This window comes from Lepisma saccharinum, chromosome 1 (genome assembly GCF_977018435.1).
Source record: "Lepisma saccharinum chromosome 1, izLepSacc3.1, whole genome shotgun sequence".
Lineage (NCBI taxonomy): Eukaryota > Metazoa > Arthropoda > Insecta > Zygentoma > Lepismatidae > Lepisma > Lepisma saccharinum.
Window position 1 is genome coordinate 92,821,064 of NC_139229.1, and position 24,992 is coordinate 92,846,055.

Here is a 24,992-nt window from a genome sequence, read left to right on the forward strand (position 1 = left end):
GCGATGTGCTAATCACTCCGCAATGGGTCCCGGCTGGTAGGTAGAAGACATTTGAAGGTCGCGTCATTTCGGCAGTCATTCTTTTTTTGTCCTGCTTCCTGCGACTTCGTTCCCTTTTAGTGTTTCGCTTGAAAGAGTTGTTCGTCTTCTGTTGTGCGTTAAGCAATCTTGGGTTGCGTCACTGAACAGGAATGCGGGATTTGAATCGCGGCGTTGTCTGCCGGCACCATGTTGAATATACGTGCTCAAGTTGCCTTTGAACTTTGTGTAGGTGACGTCACGTCGTTTCCTCGCCTCTGGGAGTTTTCAAGGTGCGGAATCACAAAGGCAACGTGAGACATTGTAGCGTGTTCTTTATTCACGCTCAGCTGTGTTAAAATGTAGGTGGTAGCAGCAGTCGATAAAGTAACCAGGATAACAACAGTGTGTGATGTGACAGTTCTTTATAGCTTGAGACTTGCCCTCCTCACACGAAGTCGAGACTTTTGTTAGGTCTGGTCTCGATACCACCTCCAATTAAAACTAGATAAATTCCCTTTTAGCCCAATAATGCATTAATGCATTATTTGGTATTGTATCCAGATTAGGCGTCGCCAGAATCTTTTGTCGGGGGGTGGTGATCAGTCCATTGATAAAACTATAATAATATTTGTTGTTATATCCTTGGAGATACTTCGCTACTAGCGCCACCAGATGAGTGAATATCCAACATAACAAAATACAAAAAAAACAAAAAAAAAACCTGTGGAGCACCAGTCCTTGAAGGCCAAGGTCAACCTACCAACCCCCGGAAAAGTCCCACATACCTCAGCAGAGGTGGGCGATAATCCAACCAGTTACGGGGTGACATGTGATCAGCACGACGACCCCCCCCCCCCCTTTCATTCGTTGTAGGTTTCCATGACCGGGTTACGCTACTCACTCGTAGTTCCCAACATCCACACGATGGTGGGTGGCCAACGGTCCCATATACAGGCCGAAATCTCGGGAAAACGTTGTTACCCCCCCCCCCCACTTGCAGAAGACTCGAACCTGCGCGTCCCGTAGCCCGAACCCAAATCTTGATGCCTTATGGCCGTGTGCACGAACGAAGATCAAATTTTAAACTCGGATCGGGAAAGGATCACTGGAAAATTCCATTGCACCAAGACGGTTCAACACTTGATCGCGATCTAGGAACATCAAAACGAGTTTATCTTCTGACCAGCCATTCGCCACCGTTTTGGTGTCTGATCCTGGTTCACGATACTGACGCTTCGACTGCAGGCAGTTGTTTTTGAATATAAAAAGAGCGGAAAGTGATATCGAGGGCGTGCAAACGCTAGAGATGTTGGATGTACAATGCCGATAATTCGAGAAATGTGTAAAGTAAACTAAAAACTGCCAAAATAATAATAATTTGTGGTTCTGTGGCACAAAGTCGAAATGTTTCTAAATACTGTACTTTCTATCCCAGAACACAAAACATATGCATGTGCAAGGTAAATTACAACAGAGGAAATATGATTGTATAAATTTACGAAAATACATGTTACTGGCTATTTACACGACACGACAATATAAATATATAAGAATTAAGAAATGAAAAATTCAAATACTTACCACAATACAGTAATAATAATAATAAAATATATTTATTGAGCGGGCGAGCATACCATACCATATGAGCGTACGCTGTTCTCTCGCGAATGCATTTCGTAACGCATTGAAGTCCCGTAGAAGAAGGTTCCATGCTTTCTCCTTATCCTTTTGTCTTGCGCCGTCAGTTCTTTTTTAAGATTATTATTTCTTTACACCCTACTACATCCTTGTACTCGTCGACAAGGTTGATCAGTACATTTATCAAATTCAGATAAATTTGCGGCCCGAATTACTTTCTTCTCCTACACGTTGATACTTTGACACATCACACTACTCTGTGGGGTTCTTGATTGTCATTTGTTTTAGCCAACCAATCAGGTATAGCCTTACAAATTAATCTCGGATCATTTGAACGGAATCTCGTGAACGTCGTTTTTCGTTGGTGCAATGCAAATCTTTAAACCAAGTTCATTTAGAGTGGATTAAAATTGATCTCGTTCATCTGAACTTCGAAATGATCGGCGTTGGTGCACGCGGCCATTAGACCGCACGGCCAACCAGCATAACTATTTTTATTTCATTATATTATTATTATTATTATTATTGTTATTGTTATTAAGTGGCCGCGGTGGCGGTAACGCGTCTGACTACCATGGTAAAGGTCCCGGGTTCGATCCCCGGCCGGTTCAAATCCGGGAACTTTTCTAACGTTGGAAGCGGCCCCGGCGCCCACCCAGCGTCGAATAACATGGCTACCTGGTAGTGTTGCCCACGAGACGAGACTTTGGCCTGTCTCGTCTCGTGGAGCCTCGTGGAAATGCTGTCTCGTCTCGAAAATATTCGTTTGTCTTATGACACATGGTCAATCTCGTCTCGTCTCGAATTTTTAAAAGCCTGTCCCGTCTCGTCCCGTGGGCAACACTAGTACCTGGGGGAAACCCTGGGGGGTAAAGGCGGTTTTCAATTTTAAATTTTATTAACTTTTATACACCTCAGTAAGCTTTAAATTATTAGGGGTGAAATTAAGTCCTAAAGTTTATTGGGTGAGCTGTCAAATGGAAATCTCATTTTTGGAATTTTGAAAACCGTGGAACCATTTGATTTAATGGTGGAATATTAAAATGCAAACTGGTTTCTGTATTTTATACTAATTTTTTTCAATCTAAGGCAGTTTTTATTTTATTCTGTTCGAATACTTATTGAACTTTATTTCTGTCATTAACATTTAACATAAGCTTTCTGCTTTGTTATAAATAGAAATGAACGATACTCATTTCCGGGGAGGGTGGGGCTCATCCCCTCCCGACTTCCATGACATCTTTCTCCTTAACTTTTTCTATAGCGGCAGTATTGGAGGATAGCTGTACCCTAACGTCGTAATTGAAACTTTCGCTAGAAATAGTAATGAAATTAATTAATTGTTAAACCACATTCATGCAAGAATAACGGAGTCCTAATTATTTTCCAGCGTCGCTGTCACGCACAGTAGCGTCACGTCATAGAACCCTTTTGAACATGTGAAAATATACACGATATGGTGTAATACCACTTTCTCTCTCCTTAGAGGCCACGAGAAAGAAACTGTCCCGTTCTTTTGGCATCTCGCACCTTCTGCAATTAAAGCTGTAGGATGACCTTGACATGGAACACTTGAGACTTTTTCAATTAATGAATTCAGAAGCAAAATGTACTGGAAGTCATTTTGTCACGTGCAACATTGGGAAATCTCTTTTTGTAAAGTGTCAATTCGGACGTTTAACATTCACATTGACACGGAAGATTCCTTTATCCGAATTTGATGGGACCGAAACCTTTTTTCGAATAATCCGGAATATATTGCATTAAATGTGTACTGTATACTTAAAGAAACACTGAATGAGACATTAAAGTAATCTGTTTCGACCATTTCCAGTAATGATAAACTACTCTACATTATACTTAGGTATTAATGAAGTAAAGCTACCCCATCCTTATACGCACATAGGAGCTGTGTTTTCACCTTCTCAGTCTTTTTGGTTTGTGGAGGTGATGTGATCGACACTACGCTCCGGCCGCTTTCCCAGGGTTACCCCCAGCTACATATTTAATAGGTTGGTTCAACTCCAGAGCAGTGTTGCCACAATCTGAAGGTACAATTTCCCTTTCCAAGGACAAAAAATTCCCTTTGGATCCATTTTCCCTTCACCTAACGAAGAAATAATAACCAGTAGTAGTAATAGTATTCCCATAGGTCCATGTTCGTAGGAATGCAAATGTCAACCTCGTCGAATAATATGGACTAAAACTGGAACCTAATATAATTTGTACTATCATTGAGTTATGATTTATTCAAATGTCTGATTGGTATTTTTAATAGTTTTTCTTTTTGCTTAAAATTTGGTGGCAACACTGTCCCAGAGCCGTTCTATGCAGGGACCTTGTCGGAAAATACGTACTTCTCCCCTCGTTTTTAATAGTTTGCCAAACTTTGCACATAATCACTTGTTCCAGTTGTCAATGAAGCTAAAATGTATTTTTCTATGGTTTTGCAGGGTGTCTGAGCTAGATGGCTGCTTCTTCGAGAAGTTTGGTTCGCTGCTCAAGGAGCAGGCTGCCCAGGCAGCGGCGGACGACGTGGAGGAGGCACAGGAGCCTAGCGAGTCGGATTCCGAACCAGAGGAGTCCGACAAGAATGAGCTCATCTCCAATGCCATGGGATGGAACGTGAGTACGATAGAATTACAGGCAGCTGATGGTTTGTGGGTCACCGCCAAAGTTAAAAAATACAATTTTATAACGGCATGTCTCAAAATAGAGAGGTTTCCAATTTTTTTCAGAATACACCCTTGCTTATTGATTGATTGAATTGGTGTTATAAGTCCACTTTATGCACAGTAAGGCTAATCGGAACTGGACCTACAGTTTAAAATGGGATCAGAACCACTATGTGCCTCCACCGGGTATCGAACCCGGGACCCCTTGATTACAAGGCGACGACGCTACCACTGCGCCATCGGGGAGGCCTCACAAACTTGCTTACGAATGCACAGCTCTCCTGTCCTGTGCTGTGAAAAAATATTACCGCAAGAGAATTCATATCAGTAATACTTGAGAAAGGTCGCCCCTCCCCCCCAGTCCCCAGTCCCTGGTTTCTTTCCGGCCCTCTGGATTACTTCCGTGTAAAATCCTTTCTTTCTCTCCTTCCACCTCAGCCTGGGTGCCAAGCGAGCAATTATATTAACGCCGGAATTACGAAAAGAGGGTTTTCACATAACACTTATATTTTTATTCCCTGGTTCGTTACACATGTACAGAAAGTGAATAAATTTTTGGTTTAAAAATGGACAGTACAGTAGTGCAGGTGGCCGGGTTCTAAGCCATTATTTGAGGCTCGTGAGGCTCGTCGTAGCCTTTTATGATGTATATTTTGAGGGCAGAGTTGGCAACACTGTGGGGGCACTGTAGCCTTTTATGAGGGGGGTCTATTGCCCTCTGTTTACATCTGGCAACACTACCGTAGTTTGACAGTGTTGTTAACCTACTGGGTTTTTTTTCACTGAGGCTCGAATTATTATTTGAGGCTCGTTGTAGCCTTTTATGATGTATATTTTGAGGGGCAGAGTTGGCAACACTGTGGGTTTTTACTGTAGCCTTTTATGAGGGGGGGGGTTTATTGCCCTCTGTTTACATCTGGCAACACTACCGTAGATTTTTTGACAGTGTTGTTAACCTACTGGGTTTTTTCACTGTAAATTTTCATCAAAGGGCCTGAGGGGTCCATGTATTTTTTATGTCTGGCAATACTGTTGGGTGCCTAGTGTTGGCGACACTGTGGGTTTTTACTGTAGCCTTTTATGAGGGGGGTCTATTGCCCTCTGTTTACATCTGGCAACACTACCGTAGTTTGACAGTGTTGTTAACCTACTGGGTTTTTTTTCACTGAGGCTCGAATTATTATTTGAGGCTCGTTGTAGCCTTTTATGATGTATATTTTGAGGGGCAGAGTTGGCAACACTGTGGGTTTTTACTGTAGCCTTTTATGAGGGGGGGGGTTTATTGCCCTCTGTTTACATCTGGCAACACTACCGTAGATTTTTTGACAGTGTTGTTAACCTACTGGGTTTTTTCACTGTAAATTTTCATCAAAGGGCCTGAGGGGTCCATGTATTTTTTATGTCTGGCAATACTGTTGGGGGCCTAGTGTTGGCAGCACTGTGGGCTCTTACTGTAGCTTTTTATGAGGGGGGGGTCTATTGTTCTCTTTTTATATTTGGCAATTTTATTGGATGTTTTTTTTGAGGCTTGGGTTTTACCAACCCATCCGAAGAAAATTCCACTATATGATTTTTTACTGGCTAAGCTAACCTACAAATAGAAATTGCCAACACCGACGAGCATCAAATAATAATTTCGAGCCTCAAATAATGATTTCGAGCATCAAATGATGATTCGAGCCTCAAATAATAATTCAAGACTCGTCGGTGTTGCCAACCCACTCTACAAAAATTCCACTATATGATATTTTAAAGCCTTTCACGGTGTATGTTAACCTCACAAGCAGTGTTGCCAACTCGAAACGAGACATAGCCTTTTATGGTGTATGTTAACCCTACCAGCAGTGTTTCCAACTCGTTGTAGCTTTTCACGGTGTATAATTTTTACACGCGCGCGCGTGTATTGTGACGAATGCACTCTCTCATCCTTGAAGGATGAATGCAACTTATCGTAATTTTCCAACTGTGGGACCAAATGTTTATATATCGTGACTTTTGTAAATCTCTTTCGGGAACAATGTGTCGCACACACACACGCACGCGCACGTGCCTGTATTGTGACGCAAGCAAACAAAAAAAAAACTTTGCGTGTCATTACAAAAAAAAACTTTGACCGTATTCTTAAATAACTAACAAGGACAATGAATCTTTTTGGCTTCCGCAAACAGATCAACATGGAGACTGCACCGCCAAATTTCAATAACCTCTTACCTTCCGTGTTATCTAAACTCAATGGTTTACTGATTGTTCATCTCAACAGCATTTGGACGAAACTGAATGACGATGTGGGCAAAATGTTTTATGTTTTTAATAACAATTTACATTTCTACGAAATTCCGATCGACGGGAAACTTCAAATCACCGTGAATCCGGAAAACGCAGGCGAAATCAAAATTTCTACCGGCAAGAATATTTTTCGAATCAAGCACGACAAGATGCTTTCTAACATTACGTACGATGTTTCTGCAGGAGATTATCTTTATACGGAACTTCTCGGAGATTACGACAAACTCATTCCTCTTTTTGTAGAATTACGAATCGTCTATCCTATTATAAATAACCGTTAACCAAAAATGCCTAACGACATTTTCGGCAACACCAAGCGTGTAGACCACGCAGAAGAGATTCTCATGTTGGACATTCGAGTTAAGAAGTTGAGGACCGATTTGATTGCTTTGCAGGAGACCTTAAACAAAAGTTTAGAGTCGGAAATCGCTACGCTCCAAACGCAATGTCTCGACCCCATTCTGAAAATCGATTCCGAACTGAAAACGCTCATAAAAAATTATGTCGACGTACCTTCTTACGACAGCGTTCAAAATATACAGTTGAGCGTGGATTCGCTTCAAAATGATTTGGCCAAATTACAGCAATTTCAATCGAAAAATGAAGATTTGGAAAAACTGAAACTCGAAATCGAAGAACGAACTTCCGCAATAGAAAAGAATTTCTCTGAACTTCAAACCGTCGTGAACGATATAGACGCAGAACGCTTACATGTCGTTGTTTCCAAATTACAAGAAGAATTCACCAGCACGTTGGAAGAAATCAAATCCAAGTTACAGACTTTGGAAGATACAATGACGAACCTACCATCGTCGGACGAACTGCAGGTCATCGGTAAAAGCGTCGCGAACATAAAAATTCAATTGGAGGCCTATCAAGATTTCGAACACATTCAAACCACCATCGCTACGCTTCAGGCGTCCTTGGAATTGATCAACGAAGAAATTAAAAATATTCACGCTGAAGCAAGAGAGTTGACGAGCATTCAAGACACGTTAAGCACGGTTCAGCAGAAGATCGAATATTTAGAAAATTTGAACGTCGAAACGAATCTCGCTCATTTTCATCACGTACTCGACAACATACAGGGTGACTTGGAATCGTTACGGACGAGCGTGCCTTCGAGCGAAGATTTGGAAAAATTGAAAACGGCAGTGACGGCACTATCCGATTCGAACGACATCAAAAGTTCATTGAGCGATCTCGAGAGTAGGGTGGCCAATCTCCCCACCTCCAAAGAATTGCACGCTTTGAAAAGAAACATATCTCGAATGCTGAAACGACTAGAAACGGAAACGGCGAACGTGGAACAGATTCGAGACGAAATTAGTTCGCTGGTGTCGACGCTGCCCACTTCGCAGAGCGTCGCCGACCTTCACACGCAGTTTACAGAGATGCGAAGGATCGTGAACGATCTTACCGAGAAGAGCTCGAAATTGAATCAAGTCGAGAACCTTCAGAACATTGTCGTCAACATCAGAGATCAAGTTGGAGTGCTGGAATCCACGCAGGAATCGACGCTGGCCTCTTTCGGTGCCAAGTTGCAAGAACTCAACGAAAACTACAAGCAGTTGAACGTGGAAGTGAAAATCAAACCGTCCTTTTCTGCCGTAACGGATACCATAATCGAGCATTTGCTGCCCATCGAAAATAAACTCGGACAAGTTCACAGTAATCTGCTCGGCGTCGACACTAAATTCGCTAAACTGGATTCTCTGCAAGCCATCGAAATCAACAGCGTACCCAATCAACAGAGAATCTCCACGTTCGTCGAAGGTAACAAACTGTACATGTTGCATCCTTATCATCCGTACTACAAGTTTCTCCTCGATGGCACGATTCAGATAAACGAATTTTCGTACTGGTCTCACGGTAGAAAAGCTAGCGTTCCCACCATGACTTTGATATCGAATCGTGGTGTCCAGAAAGCAGGAAACATTCCTCTGGCACGTTGGAACGAAACGCGCAACATATATGAAATACACGAAGACGAAGATCTTACCGTTTTCGACGTGAGTGCCGGCGATAAGCTGATCATTCAAAACACGAGCGAAGTGCCACCCTCTTTGAATCCCATCACGCTTGTGCTTCTCTTGAAACGTAATCTCTAAAAAAAATGTCTAGGCAAGCCATCGTCGAAGAATTGCATAAACCTGCACGCCGTAACTACGAACGTTTGGCTGTGGTAACCAAGGGCATCGACGACCTCTGGCAAAGCGACCTCGTGGAGATGAGTAGCGGCAATTTGAAAAACGTACATAAATTGAACAAGGGCAACAAGTACCTCCTCACCGTCATAGACACATTTTCGAAATTCGCATGGGCTCTACCTTTGAAGGCGAAAAACGGGAACATGCGTCACGGAAGCATTCAAATTAATTTTTCGCGAAAGCGGCGGCAGACAACCACGGTTTCTGCAAACGGACAACGGTAAAGAATTTTACAACGCCGTATTCCAAAAGTTTATTCAAAAACACAAGATTCAACATTATTCGACCTTCAGTCACATCAAAGCCAGCATCGTGGAAAGATTCAATCGAACCTTGAAAACACACATGTGGAAACGATTCACGCTTCGGGGAAATTACAAATGGGTCGACATCCTGCCGGAACTCGTCGACACCTATAATGATACGGTACACAGAACAATAGGCATGAAGCCAGCCGACGTTACCAAGTCCGACGAGCAGCGTTTAATTTCTACAGTTTACTGTCCAAAGTACACACCCACGACAAAAAAAGCTAAATACAAAATTGGAGACCAGGTGAGGATCAGCAAATTCAAACGCACCTTCGAGAAGGGATTCACAAAAAATTGGAGCACGGAACTCTTTACGGTGGTTCGAGTTCTACCCGGAAACCGACACACGTATATAATAAAAGATAGTAGCGGCGAGATTTTGAAAGGAAGATTTTACGAAGAGGAACTCTCTAAAACAAAACACCCCGACACGTACCTCATCGAGAAAGTATTGCGTAGGAAAGGTGACAAACTGTTTGTCAAATGGCTGGGACTTCCGGAAAAGAGTTGGATCGACGCGGACGAAGTGATCTTGTGAGTACGTGGAACGTGGTGAAGCGTCTACCGGATCCGGAAAGTCAAACGAGAAAAAAAAAAAGAACGGCAAGTTGCTTCCCGACAGCATCCGCTGTCTGATCGTAGGTCCTTCGGGGTGCGGGAAAACGACACTGCTCGTGGACAATTTTCTCCTCGCACCGAATTGGTTAGATTGGAAGAACAGGCACCTGTACGTGTTCTCGAAAAGTTTGGAGCAATCCAAATACCAGCAACTGATGAAACTGTACGATGGTCTGGACATTGCAACGTTTGCCTCGGAAATAAAACCACTCGACGATTGTCGTGAAAATTCAGTCGTTGTGTTCGACGACGCTATCCTGGAAAATCAAAATGAAATTCGCAACTTTTTCACGCAAGGTCGTCACAAAGGAATGGATTGTTTTTACCTAGCTCAAACGTTTTCCAAAATTCCAAAACAGTTAGTGCGCGACAACGCTAATTTCATATGTTTGTTTCGTCAAGATCACACCAACCTCAAGCACGCGTACGATGACTACGTAAGCGGAGACATGAACTACAATCAATTTTCGGAAGGCTGCTGCTCTACTTGCTGGAACGGTGACGATTTCGGATTCGCGACGATCGACATGACGAGGAAACCCAACGACGGAAAATACAGAAACAAAATCAACGACTTTCTAAACGTTGCAACGTTGTGAGAAACGACGTGTATAAATAAACGTCATGACGAAACGAAAAATCGAAGACGAAAATCTCAAGCTTCGCGATTACCTCGCGAAACGCTTCAAAGGTTGGAAATCCGAGAATCGCGGATTCTACGAAGAGAAGAAACGTCAGGATCAACCCGTGATCGATGCCATCAGCAGTCTAGGTAAAGAAATTAAAAGTGTCACGGAACAAAATAAAAATTTGATCAACGAACTCGTACCGCTCGCAGCTAAAAGTTACGCCGTACCCACGCCTATTTCGAGCATTCCTTCGACGCCGTTCGAACTGAAGGATGCACCGGCACGACGTCGAGCCATAGGCAGCACGTCTTCGGATAAAATCGAGTTGGGGCCTTTGGCACGAGACTACCTGAGCACGGGGAAATTCGACAAGGATGAAGTGTTCGGATTGTATCCCAGCATGGAAACCAGTGAAGGCGGTGGTGTGGTGTGGAAGATTGGGAAATCGAAGGTGACCTTCGAAGGCAACGACATTAAAGTCAATTTAGGCGACAAGGATAGTTGGAACAGGTATCCGGGTACGGTGGGACTGTGGGAACTCGTTGCCAAAAAGCAGCCGAAAGATTGCACCGACGAAGATTACCAAAGTTACAAGGAAATTCTGATCATGACGGATGCCTTGTACCAGAACAACGACGCCTCGCAGAATAGGGTGAAATCGAGCAGCGGCGAGAAGTACAGGAATCTCATCAAACCGATTTGGAACCAGGTCAAAACAGGCAGCGGCGTCAAACGCTACAACACGTTACCCAAAGAATTCGTTTGGGTGGACGACGTTAGGAAACTCGTGGACCGATTGTTGGTGATAGCCGGCGAAGAGAATGCAGGCAATCGTAATTTCTACAACGAGAAGGTTGGCATTGTGGACATGATCAGCACGAAACTTTCCAACTTTATTGTGAACGACGACAAGGGCATAGGTTACCTGATCAAAATCATCAACACGCTGCCTCCGAAATTTTGAAACGTGGCCGAAGGAAAGGGACTCGTGAACGACATCATCAACAAGTTACCTTTCGAGATGCATCTACCTGGCTACCAGTACTGCGGACCGGGTACCAAACTCGAGAAAAGATTGGAGAGAGGAGACAAGGGTGTGAATCCGTTGGACGCGGCATGCAAAGATCACGACATCGCCTACAACACCACGCAGACGGATCTGGACGCACGTCACGAAGCAGACAAAAAATTGGAACATGCAGCTTTCGAAAGGTTCGTGAGCAGAGACGCATCGCTGGGTGAACGGGTCGCCGCACTGGGTACCACCATCGCCATGAACACGAAACAAAAATTGGGGTGGGGTATATAAATAACATACCGTAAAAAAACTACACAAGAAAAAATCTCAGAATATATATATAAATAACATACCGTGAAAATAACACATAGAGCATCAACATGAAGCCCAAGGGTGTTGTGTACCAGATACCATACTCCAATCTAAAAAATCTAGGTGCTCTCGATGGGTTACTCACCAAGAAACAACGCGAGAAGAAACGTTCTTGCTTGTCGAAAGGACACGGAATGAAATTACTGCTCAGCACACCTCAATTGAAAAGATTGCAGCGTTCGCGGAAACAGCAAAAGATCGGAGGTTTCATATTCAGCATCCCCGCCATCCTGGCAGCATTGGGGGCCGTGGGAAGTTTGGCCGGCGGAAGTGCCGCCATCGCGAAAACCGTCATCGACTCGAAGAAGAACAAAGCGGAATTGGAAGAACAGAAACGTCACAACCTGGCCATGGAGAAGAAAGGGGGGAAGGGCGTGATGAAGAAGTTTAAAAAAAAGAAACAACAGCACTCACCAACCGAGACATTGAATCTCTGATCGGACCGTTACGAATCAAACACTTCAGAGGAGTTTTCATGTCCGACTCGTTACCTTCAAGCGTTAAAAGAAGAGAATGCGGAGTAGTCAACTTGGACGGTCAAGAAAATCCAGGCACGCATTGGATATGTTACCACAAAAATGATGATAAAGCATTCGTTTTCGATTCTTTCGGAGGTGTTCCACCTACAAATTTAATTCATTATCTGAAAACGAACAAAACCTCTATATACTACAACGACGAACGCATTCAAAATTTCGGAGACGTGAACTGCGGCCATCTCTGCCTCTCCGTGCTCGCGTTTCTCTCTAAAATAAATAACCCTACGATCGAGGATTTCCAGAAAGCATTGTGGAACCTCAAACAGCATCACTAGGATGGGCGTGTTCCATCTCACGAGCGAATCTTCAATCTTGAAACTCACGCTGCACGACGACATCGTCTATCCTAAATCCGTGGCTCTGCGTGCATTCTACAGCATGTACCTCATACCTAACGTCACGCAGCACAACAACAAAATTAGCGTCGGAAGAGAACACATCGTCGTCACGCCAGGACAATACAATCTTTCCACTTTGCAAGCTCAATTACCCAAAGGCACATACCTTTCTCAAAATTCGGTCACGCACAGAGTGGAAATCCTATCCGCGACGGAGACCGTGGACCTGGGCACCATGGGAGAACTTTTAGGTTTCGAGAACAAGTAGTGGTATTTACGGTAGGGACAGCGCGAGAAAGTATGAACCTCTCTCAAGCAGATTTGCTATACTTAAAACAGGCTCAACATGCCCATATGAGTTTTTTGCTCAAGTGTGGAACTCTTGCCTAATCCAAGATTTTTGTAAAAATGCCCTCATGGATTCCATGAGAAAGTATGACCCCCCTCAGAAAGTATGAACCCCCTCAGATACCCATACCCATAAGTAGTAGATAAAAATTGTACTTCTGACCGCAACTCTGATTTCTTGACCAAACGACCGCAAAAAGTTGAAAAACTCACTTTCTCTTCCTGTTTCGCGCCTCATTTATTGCGCTGACGATGTTTCACGGGCGCAAAAAGGCAGTGATGAGTGAAAGATGAGCTCTCATCCTCTCATCCTCTCATCTTCTTATTCTCTCATTCTCTTATTTTCTCATTCTCTCATTTGTAATCAAGGGGTCCCGGGTTCGATACCCGGTGGAGGCACAAGTGGTTCGGATCCCACTTTAAACTGTAGGTCCAGTCCCAATTAGCCTTACTGTGCATAAAGTGGACTTAAAACAACAAATCAACCAATCTCATTCTCTCATCCTCTCATCCTCTTATTTTCTCATTCTCTCATCCTCTTATTCTCTTATCTTCTTATTCTCTCATTCTCTTATTTTTTGAAAGATGAGTGCACCTTATCGTAATTTTCCAAGTCCGGGACCCAAATGTTTATATATATCGTGATCTTCGTAAACCTCTCCTCTCATCTTCTCATCCTCTTATTCTCTCATTCTCTCATCTTTTGAAAGATGAGTGCACCTTATCGTAATTTTCCAAGTCCGGGACCCAAATGTTTATATATATCGTGACCTTCGTAAACCTCTCTCTCGGGGGAAGGATGTGGCATATACACACACACACACACACACACGCGCGCGCGCGCGTATGCATCTTATTATTTCCGTATTGTAACACAAACAAACAAACAAAATAATAATTGTTGTTTTTTAGGATACCTGGCCCCTATAACCTCGCCAGGGTGCGTGGTGCCCAACCAAAAATGTAAAAGTTTTCTAATGGCTGCGGTTATAGATTACCGCACCTCTGTAGAGTTTCACGTGTTTTGTTTTTTTTCCCCCAAACTTCCATGAAACCCTACAGAGGACCTCCGTAATGCATGCAACGTGTACTAACGACTCTAGTGTTATTTTGATGTTGTGATATTTTTGGATATAGAGTTTTATTGTGAGATATAGATAAAAATAATTATGTTTATTATTAATATTTTCTTGATGAAGATGGAGAATGTATGTGTGTGTGTTACAAATAAAGTTGCATGCTTTTTTTTCTAGTGCGTGTGTGTATGTGTTTTTGATGTTTCGACAGCATCTGAAACGATAAAAAAGAAAAAATTTTATTGTTAATTTTCTTGTGTAAAAACAACAACAAATTTTTGTGCAAATTTTCTGATTGTCTCGTGCTATAGTGCAAAAAAAGATATTGTAACTGATAACTAATGAAATTGACATTTGTAACTGATCTGAACTAGTGAAATTCGTATTGTGCCATTGTAACTGATTGTGCTAGTGCAGAAAATTTCTTATTGTGCAAGAAAAGATGTTAAAAACTTGTTAAAACTGCTCTGTGACCCTCTCGTTCTTCAGGTCGTAGGCGAAGGACTTCTCTGCAATCAGGATGACACTGCATAGGGTATCCTCGGGCAAGGCATCGTGGAACTCGCAGACGACCTTGATGTTGGTTCGATCGTTGACCACAACCTTCTTCCTCTTAGATGTGTTGATGACGGTCATGGGTCTCCGTGCTTTGAACTCGCTGGGCGTGTAGTACATGTCCACACTTCCCTCGGTCACGCGTTTGTAAGCCGAATACGCCTCGTAAAGTTTGAGGTAATTGTTTTTGGTCATGTCGAGGTTGTAATTCTCGCGCGGGAACACTTCGTTGCGTCCATTCTTCAGATAAACGTTCTTGATCTTGCAGTCGTCGAATTTGCTGGAATCTTTTTCCTGATTTTTGTCCCTCCCGGTCTGAAAGAGCACTACGACGAAATCTGGCATGTCGAACTGTATGTTGTTGAACTGCGTCGTCACGTCGAATTCCATGTGACTTCCGGACGCCATCTTTTGCACGCACTGGTAACCGTGAAAGTGAATCGGTACCTGGGGACTTTTCAAGATCTCCGCTTTGTGCTTGAGGGCGTAGTTTGTTTCGTATTCCACCACCGGCATTCTCAATTCCATGCTTCGGATGACGCATTTCGCTGCTTCGGGTAAAGTGTTGGCTATCGGCGTGGTGCCGTCCGGACCTAAAGTAGCGTATCGCATCAGTGCGTCGTTGTCGTTGGCCGCTCTTCGAAACGTGACTCTCAGTCCTCCCTTCCACATGATCTCCTTGTAATCGGAGAAGAATCCTGGAAGCAGACGCATGGGAAAGAGCACTGTGTGACTTCTCGTCGATATTTTGGTCCCGGCTTCGAATCCCCCGGCCTGGTAGTACGCTGCGTCCGTTTTGGATAATTTCAAAGTTCCCACTGCCGTTGACGTGATGCCTGGATAATCTATTCTGTCGATGACGGTGTTGTGTTTCCTCACCTCCACCTGCGAGAACAGGTGAGGCACGAAGTTGTCCACGAGTATCAAGTTTGCTGCTGCAGGAAACGCGTCTCCGCTTTCTTTCTTCACCACGTCGAATTGAAGGTAGAGGTCCGCTCTGTGAGGATGAATAAACCCGTCGCCGACGTCCACGTCGTATTCGATCTCCCTGTTTGCTTCGTTCAGATTGGCAAACGTGCGACGGTTGGGAGGGAAAGATTGCAATTCGTAACTTTCGATTTGCTCCATTTTACATGTATGGTTATTTATTATACGTTGATCTCCACGATGGCAGTAGTCGTTGCACCTGCAAAATCCACCACGTCTCCTTTCTCGTTCGTCACCACCAACTCTATGTCGTCTGTGCGGTTGCGACATACTGGAAAATAGATCGGCGAAGAGGGCGTGTAGATGATCGGTTCCATGAATTCGGAACTTGGTTTGAAAGTGGCTATGATTCCCGTCTGCTTGTGACTTCCTAACAATCCGTCCGAGGATTTCGTGATCATACCTTCTGCCACGTTACAGTGTACGTTCAGAGTCTCTATGGCCAAGAATTTAGGAATGTTGGTTGCTGTGTGCTTGATGCCAGCTTCGAGTTTGGTGTCGTTCTCGAAACCTAAAAGTTCTCCCATGGTGCCCAGGTCCACGGTTTCCGTCGCGGATAGGATTTCCACTCTGTGAGTGACCGAATTTTGAGAAAAGTATGTGCCTTTGGGTAACTGAGCTTGCAAAGTGGAAAGATTGTATTGTCCTGGCGTGACGACGATGTGTTCGCTTCCGACGCTAATTTTGTTGTTGTGCTGCGTAACATTAGGTATGAGGTACATGCTGTAGAATGCACGCAGAGCCACGGATTTAGGATAGACGATGTCGTCGTGCAGCGTGAGTTTCAAGATTGAAGATTCGCTCGTGAGATGGAACACGCCCATCCTAGTGATGCTGTTTCAGGTTCCACAATGCTTTCTGGAAATCTTCGATCGTAGGGTTATTTATTTTAGAGAGAAACGCGAGCACGGAGAGGCAGAGATGACCGCAGTTCACGTCTCCGAAATCTTGAATGCGTTCGTCGTTGTAGTATATAGAGGTTTTGGTCGTTTTCAGATAATGAATTAAATTTGTAGGTGGAACACCTCCGAAAGAATCGAAAACGAATGCTTTATCATCATTTTTGTGGTAACATATCCAATGCGTGCCTGGATTTTCTTGACCGTCCAAGTTGACTACTCCGCATTCTCTTCTTTTCACGCTTGAAGGTAACGAGTCGGACATAAAAACTCCTCTGAAGTGTTTGATTTGTAACGGCCCGATCAGAGATTCAATGTCTCGGTTGGTGAGTGCTTCTGTTTCTTTTTTTTAAACTTCTTCATCACCCCCTTCCCCCCTTTCTTCTCCATGGCCAGGTTGTGACGTTTCTGTTCTTCCAATTCTGCTTTGTTCTTCTTTGAGTCGATGACGGTTTTCGCGATGGCGGCACTTCCGCCAGCCAAACTTCCAACGGCCCCCAATGCTGCTAGGATGGCCGGGATGCTGAATATGAAACCTCCGATCTTTTGCTGTTTCCGCGAACGCTGCAACCGTCTCAATTGAGGTGTGCTGAGCAGCAATTTCATTCCATGTCCTTTCGACAAGCAAGAACGTTTCTTCTCGCGTTGTTTCTTGGTGAGTAACCCATCGAGGGCACCTAGATTTTTCAGATTGGAGTATGGTATCTGGTACACGACACCCTTGGGCTTCATGTTGATGCTCTATGTGTTATTTTCGCAGTATGTTATTTATATATATTCTGAGATTTTTTCTTGTGTAGTTTTTTTACGGTATGTTATTTATATATTTTCAAGGCCTCGCAGTCGCTACACAAATTCTATTACGTGCTTCGTTTTCTTGCCAAAAGTTCCTTTGTCCCCTTGTACACGATTCGAGTTTTGTTCTCGATTAAAATAGATAGCTTCTCGTCCGATAACATGTTAGCGTATCGATCTGGTAAAAATAAACTGTATTGTGCGTTGAGCAACAGGCGTACCTTGGGTCCATACTGGGTAGAAACGATTGAACCGGAAGTTATCGTGTAAGATTTGTCGACTTCCAATTCCCGAATTTTTACATACTCGACTGACAAATTTAGCATTTGTTTTAATGCTTGGAGATCACTTATTTTTTCAGTTGTCATATCGAAGAAGAGAAATTTTCAGTGTGTGTGTTAGGGAAATTTAATTTTTTTTTTTTCACCATGTGTGTTATTTATATATACCGAAGATTATATTTTTCACGATGTGCGTTATTTATATATCAAGTTTTTTTGATGCGTATATATATTATTATTTTTTTAACAGAGGAAGAAAGTTCGTGCTTCGGAGAACGCGATGATTTGCGTAATGATATCTTCCGTCTCCTGCATAGACTTGTACCAATCTACTGTGTACCATCTTCTTCCCTGCCTTGCCTCGTGCAATTCGTCCAACCTTTCGTTTAATTTTTCCCCTGCAGCCGAAAGCAGAATGTTGAGATCATCACACCTCAGGTCGCTGATCTCCCGAAGATGGTCCTTGAGAACCATTTCACAAGGGATGCGAAATTCCGGCGTCGTTCTTGCCATGATTACAAGTTTATTAACATCTCCGTTAACTACCTTTTTGAATATTTTAGATAGTAGTTCGTGCGGCAAATCAGTTATGCAAGCCATGTTGTTTTTTTTACTGGATGTTATTTATATACCCCACCCCAATTTTTGTTTTGTGTTCATGGCGATGGTGGTACCCAGTGCGGCGACCCGTTCACCCAGCGATGCGTCTCTGCTCACAAACCTTTCGAAAGCTGCGTGCTCTAACTTTCTGTCTGCTTCGTGACGTGCATCCAGATCCGTCTGCGTGGTGTTGTAGGCGATGTCGTGATCTTTGCATGCGGCGTCCAATGGATTCACACCCTTGTCTCCTCTCTCCAATCTTTTCTCGAGTTTGGTACCCGGTCCGCAGTACTGGTAGCCAGGTAAATGCATCTCGAAAGGTAACTTGTTGATGATGTCGTTCACAAGCCCCTTTCCTTCGGCCACGTTCCAGAATTTCGGAGGCAGCGTGTTGATGATTTTGATGAGGTAACCTATGCCCTTGTCGTCGTTCACGATGAAGTTGGAAAGTTTCGTGCTGATCATGTCCACGATGCCAACCTTCTCGTTGTAGAAATTACGGTTGCCTGCATTCTCTTCGCCGGCTATCACCAACAATCGGTCCACGAGTTTCCTCACGTCGTCCACCCAAACGAATTCTTTGGGTAACGTGTTGTAGCGTTTGACCCCGCTGCCTGTTTTGACCTGGTTCCAAATCGGTTTGATGAGATTCCTGTACTTCTCGCCGCTGCTCGATTTCACCCTATTCTGCGAGGCGTCGTTGTTTTGGTACAAGGCATCCGTCATGATTAGAATTTCCTTGTAACTCTGGTAATCTTCGTCGGTGTAATCTTTCGGCTGCTTTTTGGCAACGAGTTCCCACAGTCCCACCGTACCCGGATACCTGTTCCAACTATCCTTGTCGCCTAAATTGACTTTAATGTCGTTGCCTTCGAAGGTCACCTTCGATTTCCCAATCTTCCACACCACACCGCCGCCTTCGCTGGTTTCCATGCTGGGATACAATACGAACACTTCATCCTTGTCGAATTTCCCCGTGCTCAGGTAGTCTCGTGCCAAAGGTCCCAACTCGATCTTATCCGTAGACGTGCTGCCTATGGCTCGACGTCGTGCCGGTGCATCCTTCAGTTCGAACGGCGTCGAAGGAATGCTTGAAATAGGCGTGGGTACAGCGTAACTTTTAGCTGCGAGCGGTACGAGTTCGTTGATCAAATTTTTATTTTGTTCCGTGACACTTTTAATTTCTTTACCTAGACCGCTGATGGCATCGATCACAGGTTGATCCTGACGTTTCTTCTCTTCGTAGAATCCGCGATTTTCGGATTTCCAACCTTTGAAGCGTTTCGCGAGGTAATCGCGAAGCTTGAGATTTTCGTCTTCGATTTTTCGTTTCGTCATGACGTTATTTATATACGTCGTTTCTCACAACGTTGCAACGTTTAGAAAGTCGTTGATTTTGTTTCTGTATTTTCCGTCGTTGGGTTTCCTCGTCATGTCGATCGTCGCGAATCCGAAATCGTCACCGTTCCAGCAAGTAGAGCAGCAGCCTTCCGAAAATTGATTGTAGTTCATGTCTCCGCCTACGTAGTCATCGTACGCATGCTTGAGGTTGGTGTGATCTTGACGAAACAAACATATGAAATTAGCGTTGTCGCGTACTAACTGTTTTGGAATTTTGGAAAACGTTTGAGCTAGGTAGAAGCAATCCATTCCTTTGTGACGACCTTGCGTGAAAAAGTTGCGAATTTCATTTTGATTTTCCAGGATGGCGTCGTCGAACACAACGACTGAATTTTCACGACAATCGTCGAGTGGTTTTATTTCCGAAGCAAACGTTGCAATGTCCAGACCATCGTACAGTTTCATCAGTTGCTGGTATTTGGATTGCTCCAAACTTTTCGAGAACACGTACAGGTGCCTGTTCTTCCAATCTAACCAATTCGGTGCGAGGAGAAAATTGTCCACGAGCAGTGTCGTTTTCCCACACCCCGAAGGTCCTACGATCAGACAGCGGATGCTGTCGGGAAGCAATTCACCGTTTTTTTTTCTTCGTTCCACTTTCCGAATCAGGTAGACGCTTTACCACGTTCCACGTACTCATAGAATCACTTCGTTTGAATCGATCCAACTTGTTTCCGGAAGTCCCAGCCATTTCACCAACAGTTTGTTGCCTCTCTTGCGCAAAACTTTTTCGATAAGGTACGTGTCGGGGTATTTAGTTTTAGAGAGTTCCTCCTCGTAGAAGCGCCCCAATAAAATTTCACCGCCACTGTCTTTTATTATATACGTGTGACGGTTCCCGGGTAGAACTCGAACCACGGTAAAAAGTTCAGTGCTCCAGTTTCGTGTGAAACCCCTGTCGAACGTTCGCTTCAATTTACTAACCCTCACCTGTTCTCCAATTTTGTATTTAGCTTTTTTTGTCGTGGACGTGTACTTTGGACAGTAAACGCTAGAAATTAAACGTTGCTCGTCAGACTTGGTAACGTCAGCTGGCTTCATGCCTATCGTTGCGTGCCGTGTGTGATTATAGTCGTTAACAAGTTCCGGGAGAATAGTGACCCACTTGTAGCTTCCCTGAAGCGTGAAGCGTGACCACATGCGCGATTTCAGAGTGCGATTGAATCTTTCCACGATGCTGGCCTTGACCTCACTGAAGGTCGAGTAATGTTGAACGTTGTGTTTCCGAATAAACTATTGGAATACGGCATTGTAAAATTCCTTCCCTTTGTCCGTGTGCAGAAACCGAGGTCGTCTGCCGCCGCTTTCGCGAAAAATTGTCTTGAATGCTTCCGTGACGCACGTTCCTGTTTTCGCCTTCAAAGGTAGAGCCCATGCGAATTTCGAAAATGTGTCTATGACGGTGAGGAGGTACTTGTTGCCCTTGTTCAATTTATGCACGTTTTTTAACTTGCCGCTACTCATTTCGACGAGGTCGCTTTCCCAGAGGTCGTCGATGCCCTTGGTTACCACAGCCAAACGTTCGTAGTTGCGGCGTGCAGGTTTATGCAATTCTTGGACGATGGCTTGCCTAGACATTTTTTATTATTTTTAGAGATTACGTTTCAAAAGAAGCACAAGCGTGATGGGATTCAAAGAGGGTGGCACTTCGCTCGTGTTTTGAATGATCAGCTTATCGCCGGCACTCACGTCGAAAACAGTAAGATCTTCGTCTTCGTGTATTTCATATATGTTGCGCGTTTCGTTCCAACGCGCCAGAGGAATGTTTCCTGCTTTCTGGACACCACGATTCGATATCAAAGTCATGGTGGGAACGCTAGCTTTTCTGCCGTGAGACCAGTACGAAAATTCGTTTATCTGAATCGTGCCATCGAGGAGAAACTTGTAGTACGGATGATAAGGATGTAGCATGTACAGTTTGTTACCTTCGACGAAGGTGGAGATTCTCTGTTGATTGGGTACGCTGTTGATTTCGATGGCTTGCAGAGAATGCAGTTTAGCGAATTTAGTTTCGATGCTAACGAGGTTGCTGTGAAGCTGACCCAGTGTGTTTTGTACGGGCACCAAATGCTCGACTATGGTATCCGTTACGGTAGAAAATGACGGTTTGATTTTCACTTCCACGTTCAACTGCTTGTAGCTTTCGTTGAGTTCTTGCAACTTGGCACCGAAAGAGGCCAGCGTCGATTCCTGCGTTGATTCCAGCACTCCAACTTGATCTCTGATGTTGACGACAATGTTCTGAAGGTTCTCGATTTGATTCAATTTCGAGCTCTTCTCGGTAAGATCGTTCACGATGATTCGCATCTCTGTAAACTGCGTGTGAAGGTCGGCGACGCTCTGCGAAGTGGGCAGCGTCGACACCAGCGAAGCAAGTTCGTCTCGAATCTGTTCCACGTTCGCTGTTTCCGTTTCCAGTCGTTTCAGCATACGTGATATGTTCCTTTTCAAAGCGTGTAATTCTTTGGAGGTGGGGAGATTGGCCACTTTACTCTCGAGATCGCTCAACGAACTTTTGATGTCACTCGAATCGGATAGTGCCGTCACCGCCGTTTTCAATTTTTCCAAATCTTCGCTTGAAGGCACGCTCGTTCGTAACGATTCCAAGTCACCCTGTATGTTGTCCAGTACGTGATGAAAATGAGTAAGATTGGATTCGACGTTCAAATTTTCCAAATATTGGATCTTCTGCTGAACCGTGCTTAACGTGTCCTGAATACTCGTCAACACACTTGCTTCAGCGTGAATATTTTTAATTTCTTCGTTGATCAATTCCAAGGACGCCTGAAGCGTAGCGATGGTGGTTTGAATGTGTTCGAAATCTTGATAAGCCTCCAGTTGAATTTTTATGTTCGCGACGCTTTTACCGATGACCTGCAGTTCGTCCGACGATGGTAGGTTCGTCATTGTATCTTCCAAAGTCTGCAACTTGGATTTGATTTCTTCCAACGTGCCAGTGAATTCTTCTTGTAATTTAGAAACAACGACCTGCAAGCGTTCTATATCAATATCATTCACGACGGTTTGAAGTTCAGAGAAATTCTTTTCTATTGCGGAAGTTCGCTCTTCGATTTCGAGTTTCAATTTTTCCAAATCTTCATTTTTCGATTGAAATTGCTGTAATTTGGCCAAATCATTTTGAAGCGAATCCATGCTCAACTGTATATTTTGAATGTTGTCGTAAGAAGGTACGTCAACATAATTTTTTATCAGTGTTTTCAGTTCGGAATCGATTTTCAGAATGGGATCGAGACATTGCGTTTGGAGCGTAGCGATCTCAGACTCTAAACTTTTGTTTAAGGTCTCCTGCAAAGCGATCAAATCGGTCCTCAACTTCTTAACTCGAACGTCCAGCATGAGAATCTCTTCTGCATGGTCTACACGCTTAGTGTTGCCGAAAATGTCGTTAGGCATTTTGGTTAACGGTTATTTATAATAGGATAGACGATTCGTAATTCTACGAAGAGAGGAATAAGTTTGTCGTAATCTCCTAGGAGTTCCACGTAAAGATAATCTCCTGCAGACACATCGTACGACATGTTAGAAAGTACCTTGTCGTGCTTCATTCGAAAAATGTTCTTGCCGGTAGAAATTTTGATTTCGCCTGTGTTCTCCGGATTCACGGTGATTTGAAGTTTCCCGTCGATCGGAATTTCATAGAAATGTAAATTGTTATTAAAAACATAAAACATCTTGCCCACATCGTTATTTATTTCCGTCCATATACTATTAAGATGTACAATTAGTAGACCATTGAGTTTAGATAACACGGAAGGTAAGAGGTTATTGGAATTTGGTGATGCAGTGTCCATGTTGCCTTGTTTGCGAAAACCAAAGAGATTCATTGTCCTTGTTAGTTATTTAAAACATTGTGCTTTTTTGCTATTCTTCAAAACATACGGAGGAAAAGAATGAAAGGGGGAGCCCTCAGGCGATGAAAAGTTGCAACCTGTTATTATGTTGTTAACCTCTCTCAAACCGAGGCTCATTAAATTCAACTCTTATTTTTCATCGCCCGAGGGCTCCCTCTTTCATTCTTTTCCTCCGTCTGTTTTTGAAGAAGAATGGCAAAAACACAGCGGACTTCATGGCTATGGGGTTACGGTTAACACACGTCACATTTATCGCTTTTATTGTAGTGTCCCCACTCTCGCGTGTGGATTTGACAATCGAGAACGCGTAACTTGTTGTCCGTTGCATCCAATGCGACCTTGGTTACGCGCGTCGTGTACAAATCATGCAATTTACTTGCAATGCGATGATCGGTGCTGAGTTGCCTTTTACCATGAAAAAGGCATTCTTTGTAGTCTTGCATGCTAAATTTGCTGGTACTTATTTTTCCCACCCCCTTCGCCTTCTTGATCTCTTTTTCTTCTGTAATCTTTACACAGTACATTTTGGCACGAAGCCCCGCAAATTCCCTGCTGTAATTACCAGCCGCTTCATCTTTGAACTTTCCAATCGTCATTTTGTTTTCTGTCGAATGCAAGTGATGGCCTGATTGTAAGTTGCTAAAATCAAACAGATGGTTCATCTTAGTCAGATCATGTTCGAGGCTTGGTGTTTGGATTAGAAAAATGAAGCTATCCGTATCAATGTAACATATTTGGATGTTATCTCCATAAAAGGGTTGAAACTGATCGTAGTACGATTGGTACATGTGCAATTTTGATAGTTCAAGGACAGTGGCACCTATGGCAATCGGCTTGTTGAGCATCACTTGCTTCTTGTTCCTCTCAACAAATACTAGATTCTCGTCGAAAATGGTGAAGTTTTTGAAGTAGGGGGACGCGACGATCTTTTCAAATTTCTTTTCGTCCGTGACCAACGTTGCGTCGATGTAATTACGCACGTTCTCCATCGTCTTGCCGTAGATGGCGTTATTGAAGAGTTTGTACAGATCCTTGTCTGCAGGCGATGTCGATTGCGCTCTGCGTCGCGTGTTCTCGGTTATGTAGGGTTCCAGCCACCTGCTCTGTCGGAACTTCAATCCTCTATGAACTTTCTTCAACTGCAAGCCGTGACTTATGTAAAATTGGAGGAGTCGGTAGTGCAGAACGTAATTCCGCTTGTTCTCCATGCTTAGTATGAGTTTTGGCTCCGATCCTCCAGGTGGCTTCTCCTTGGTGGGGGCCAGGGCCAATCCGTGATGTTTCTCGTGAAGCGTTTCGGGATAATCGAGATCCACTTCCAAGAAACAGCCCCATTCATTATCTTCCCTCCAGTTGAGAAAATCTTCGCAGGAGAGTTCCTCTTCGGTCATCCACGCGTAGTCGCTGATGGGAAGACACTGGGACATGGAGTGGCCGTACAGGTTGTTGACATCCCAGTAGACAATGTAGGTGTTGGGCTTCGATGCATCGTAACCAGGCGTATGAGGATTGTTTGCCTGAGC

The 24,992-nt window shown here is 43.8% G+C and overlaps 1 protein-coding gene across 6 annotated transcripts in view; it reads left to right on the forward strand.

Moving 5' to 3' along the window:
- The window catches only part of stac (C2 and C2B_Munc13-like domain-containing protein staccato), a 248,855-nt gene that overhangs the window by 98,637 nt on the left and 125,226 nt on the right, over positions 1-24,992 (forward strand). For all 6 annotated transcript variants that reach the window (XM_083134650.1, XM_083134651.1, XM_083134647.1 and 3 more), the window contains exon 2: positions 4,113-4,284. In XM_083134650.1, the coding sequence (XP_082990776.1) occupies positions 4,113-4,284 (172 nt within the window). The remainder of the gene's footprint in view (positions 1-4,112; positions 4,285-24,992) is intronic.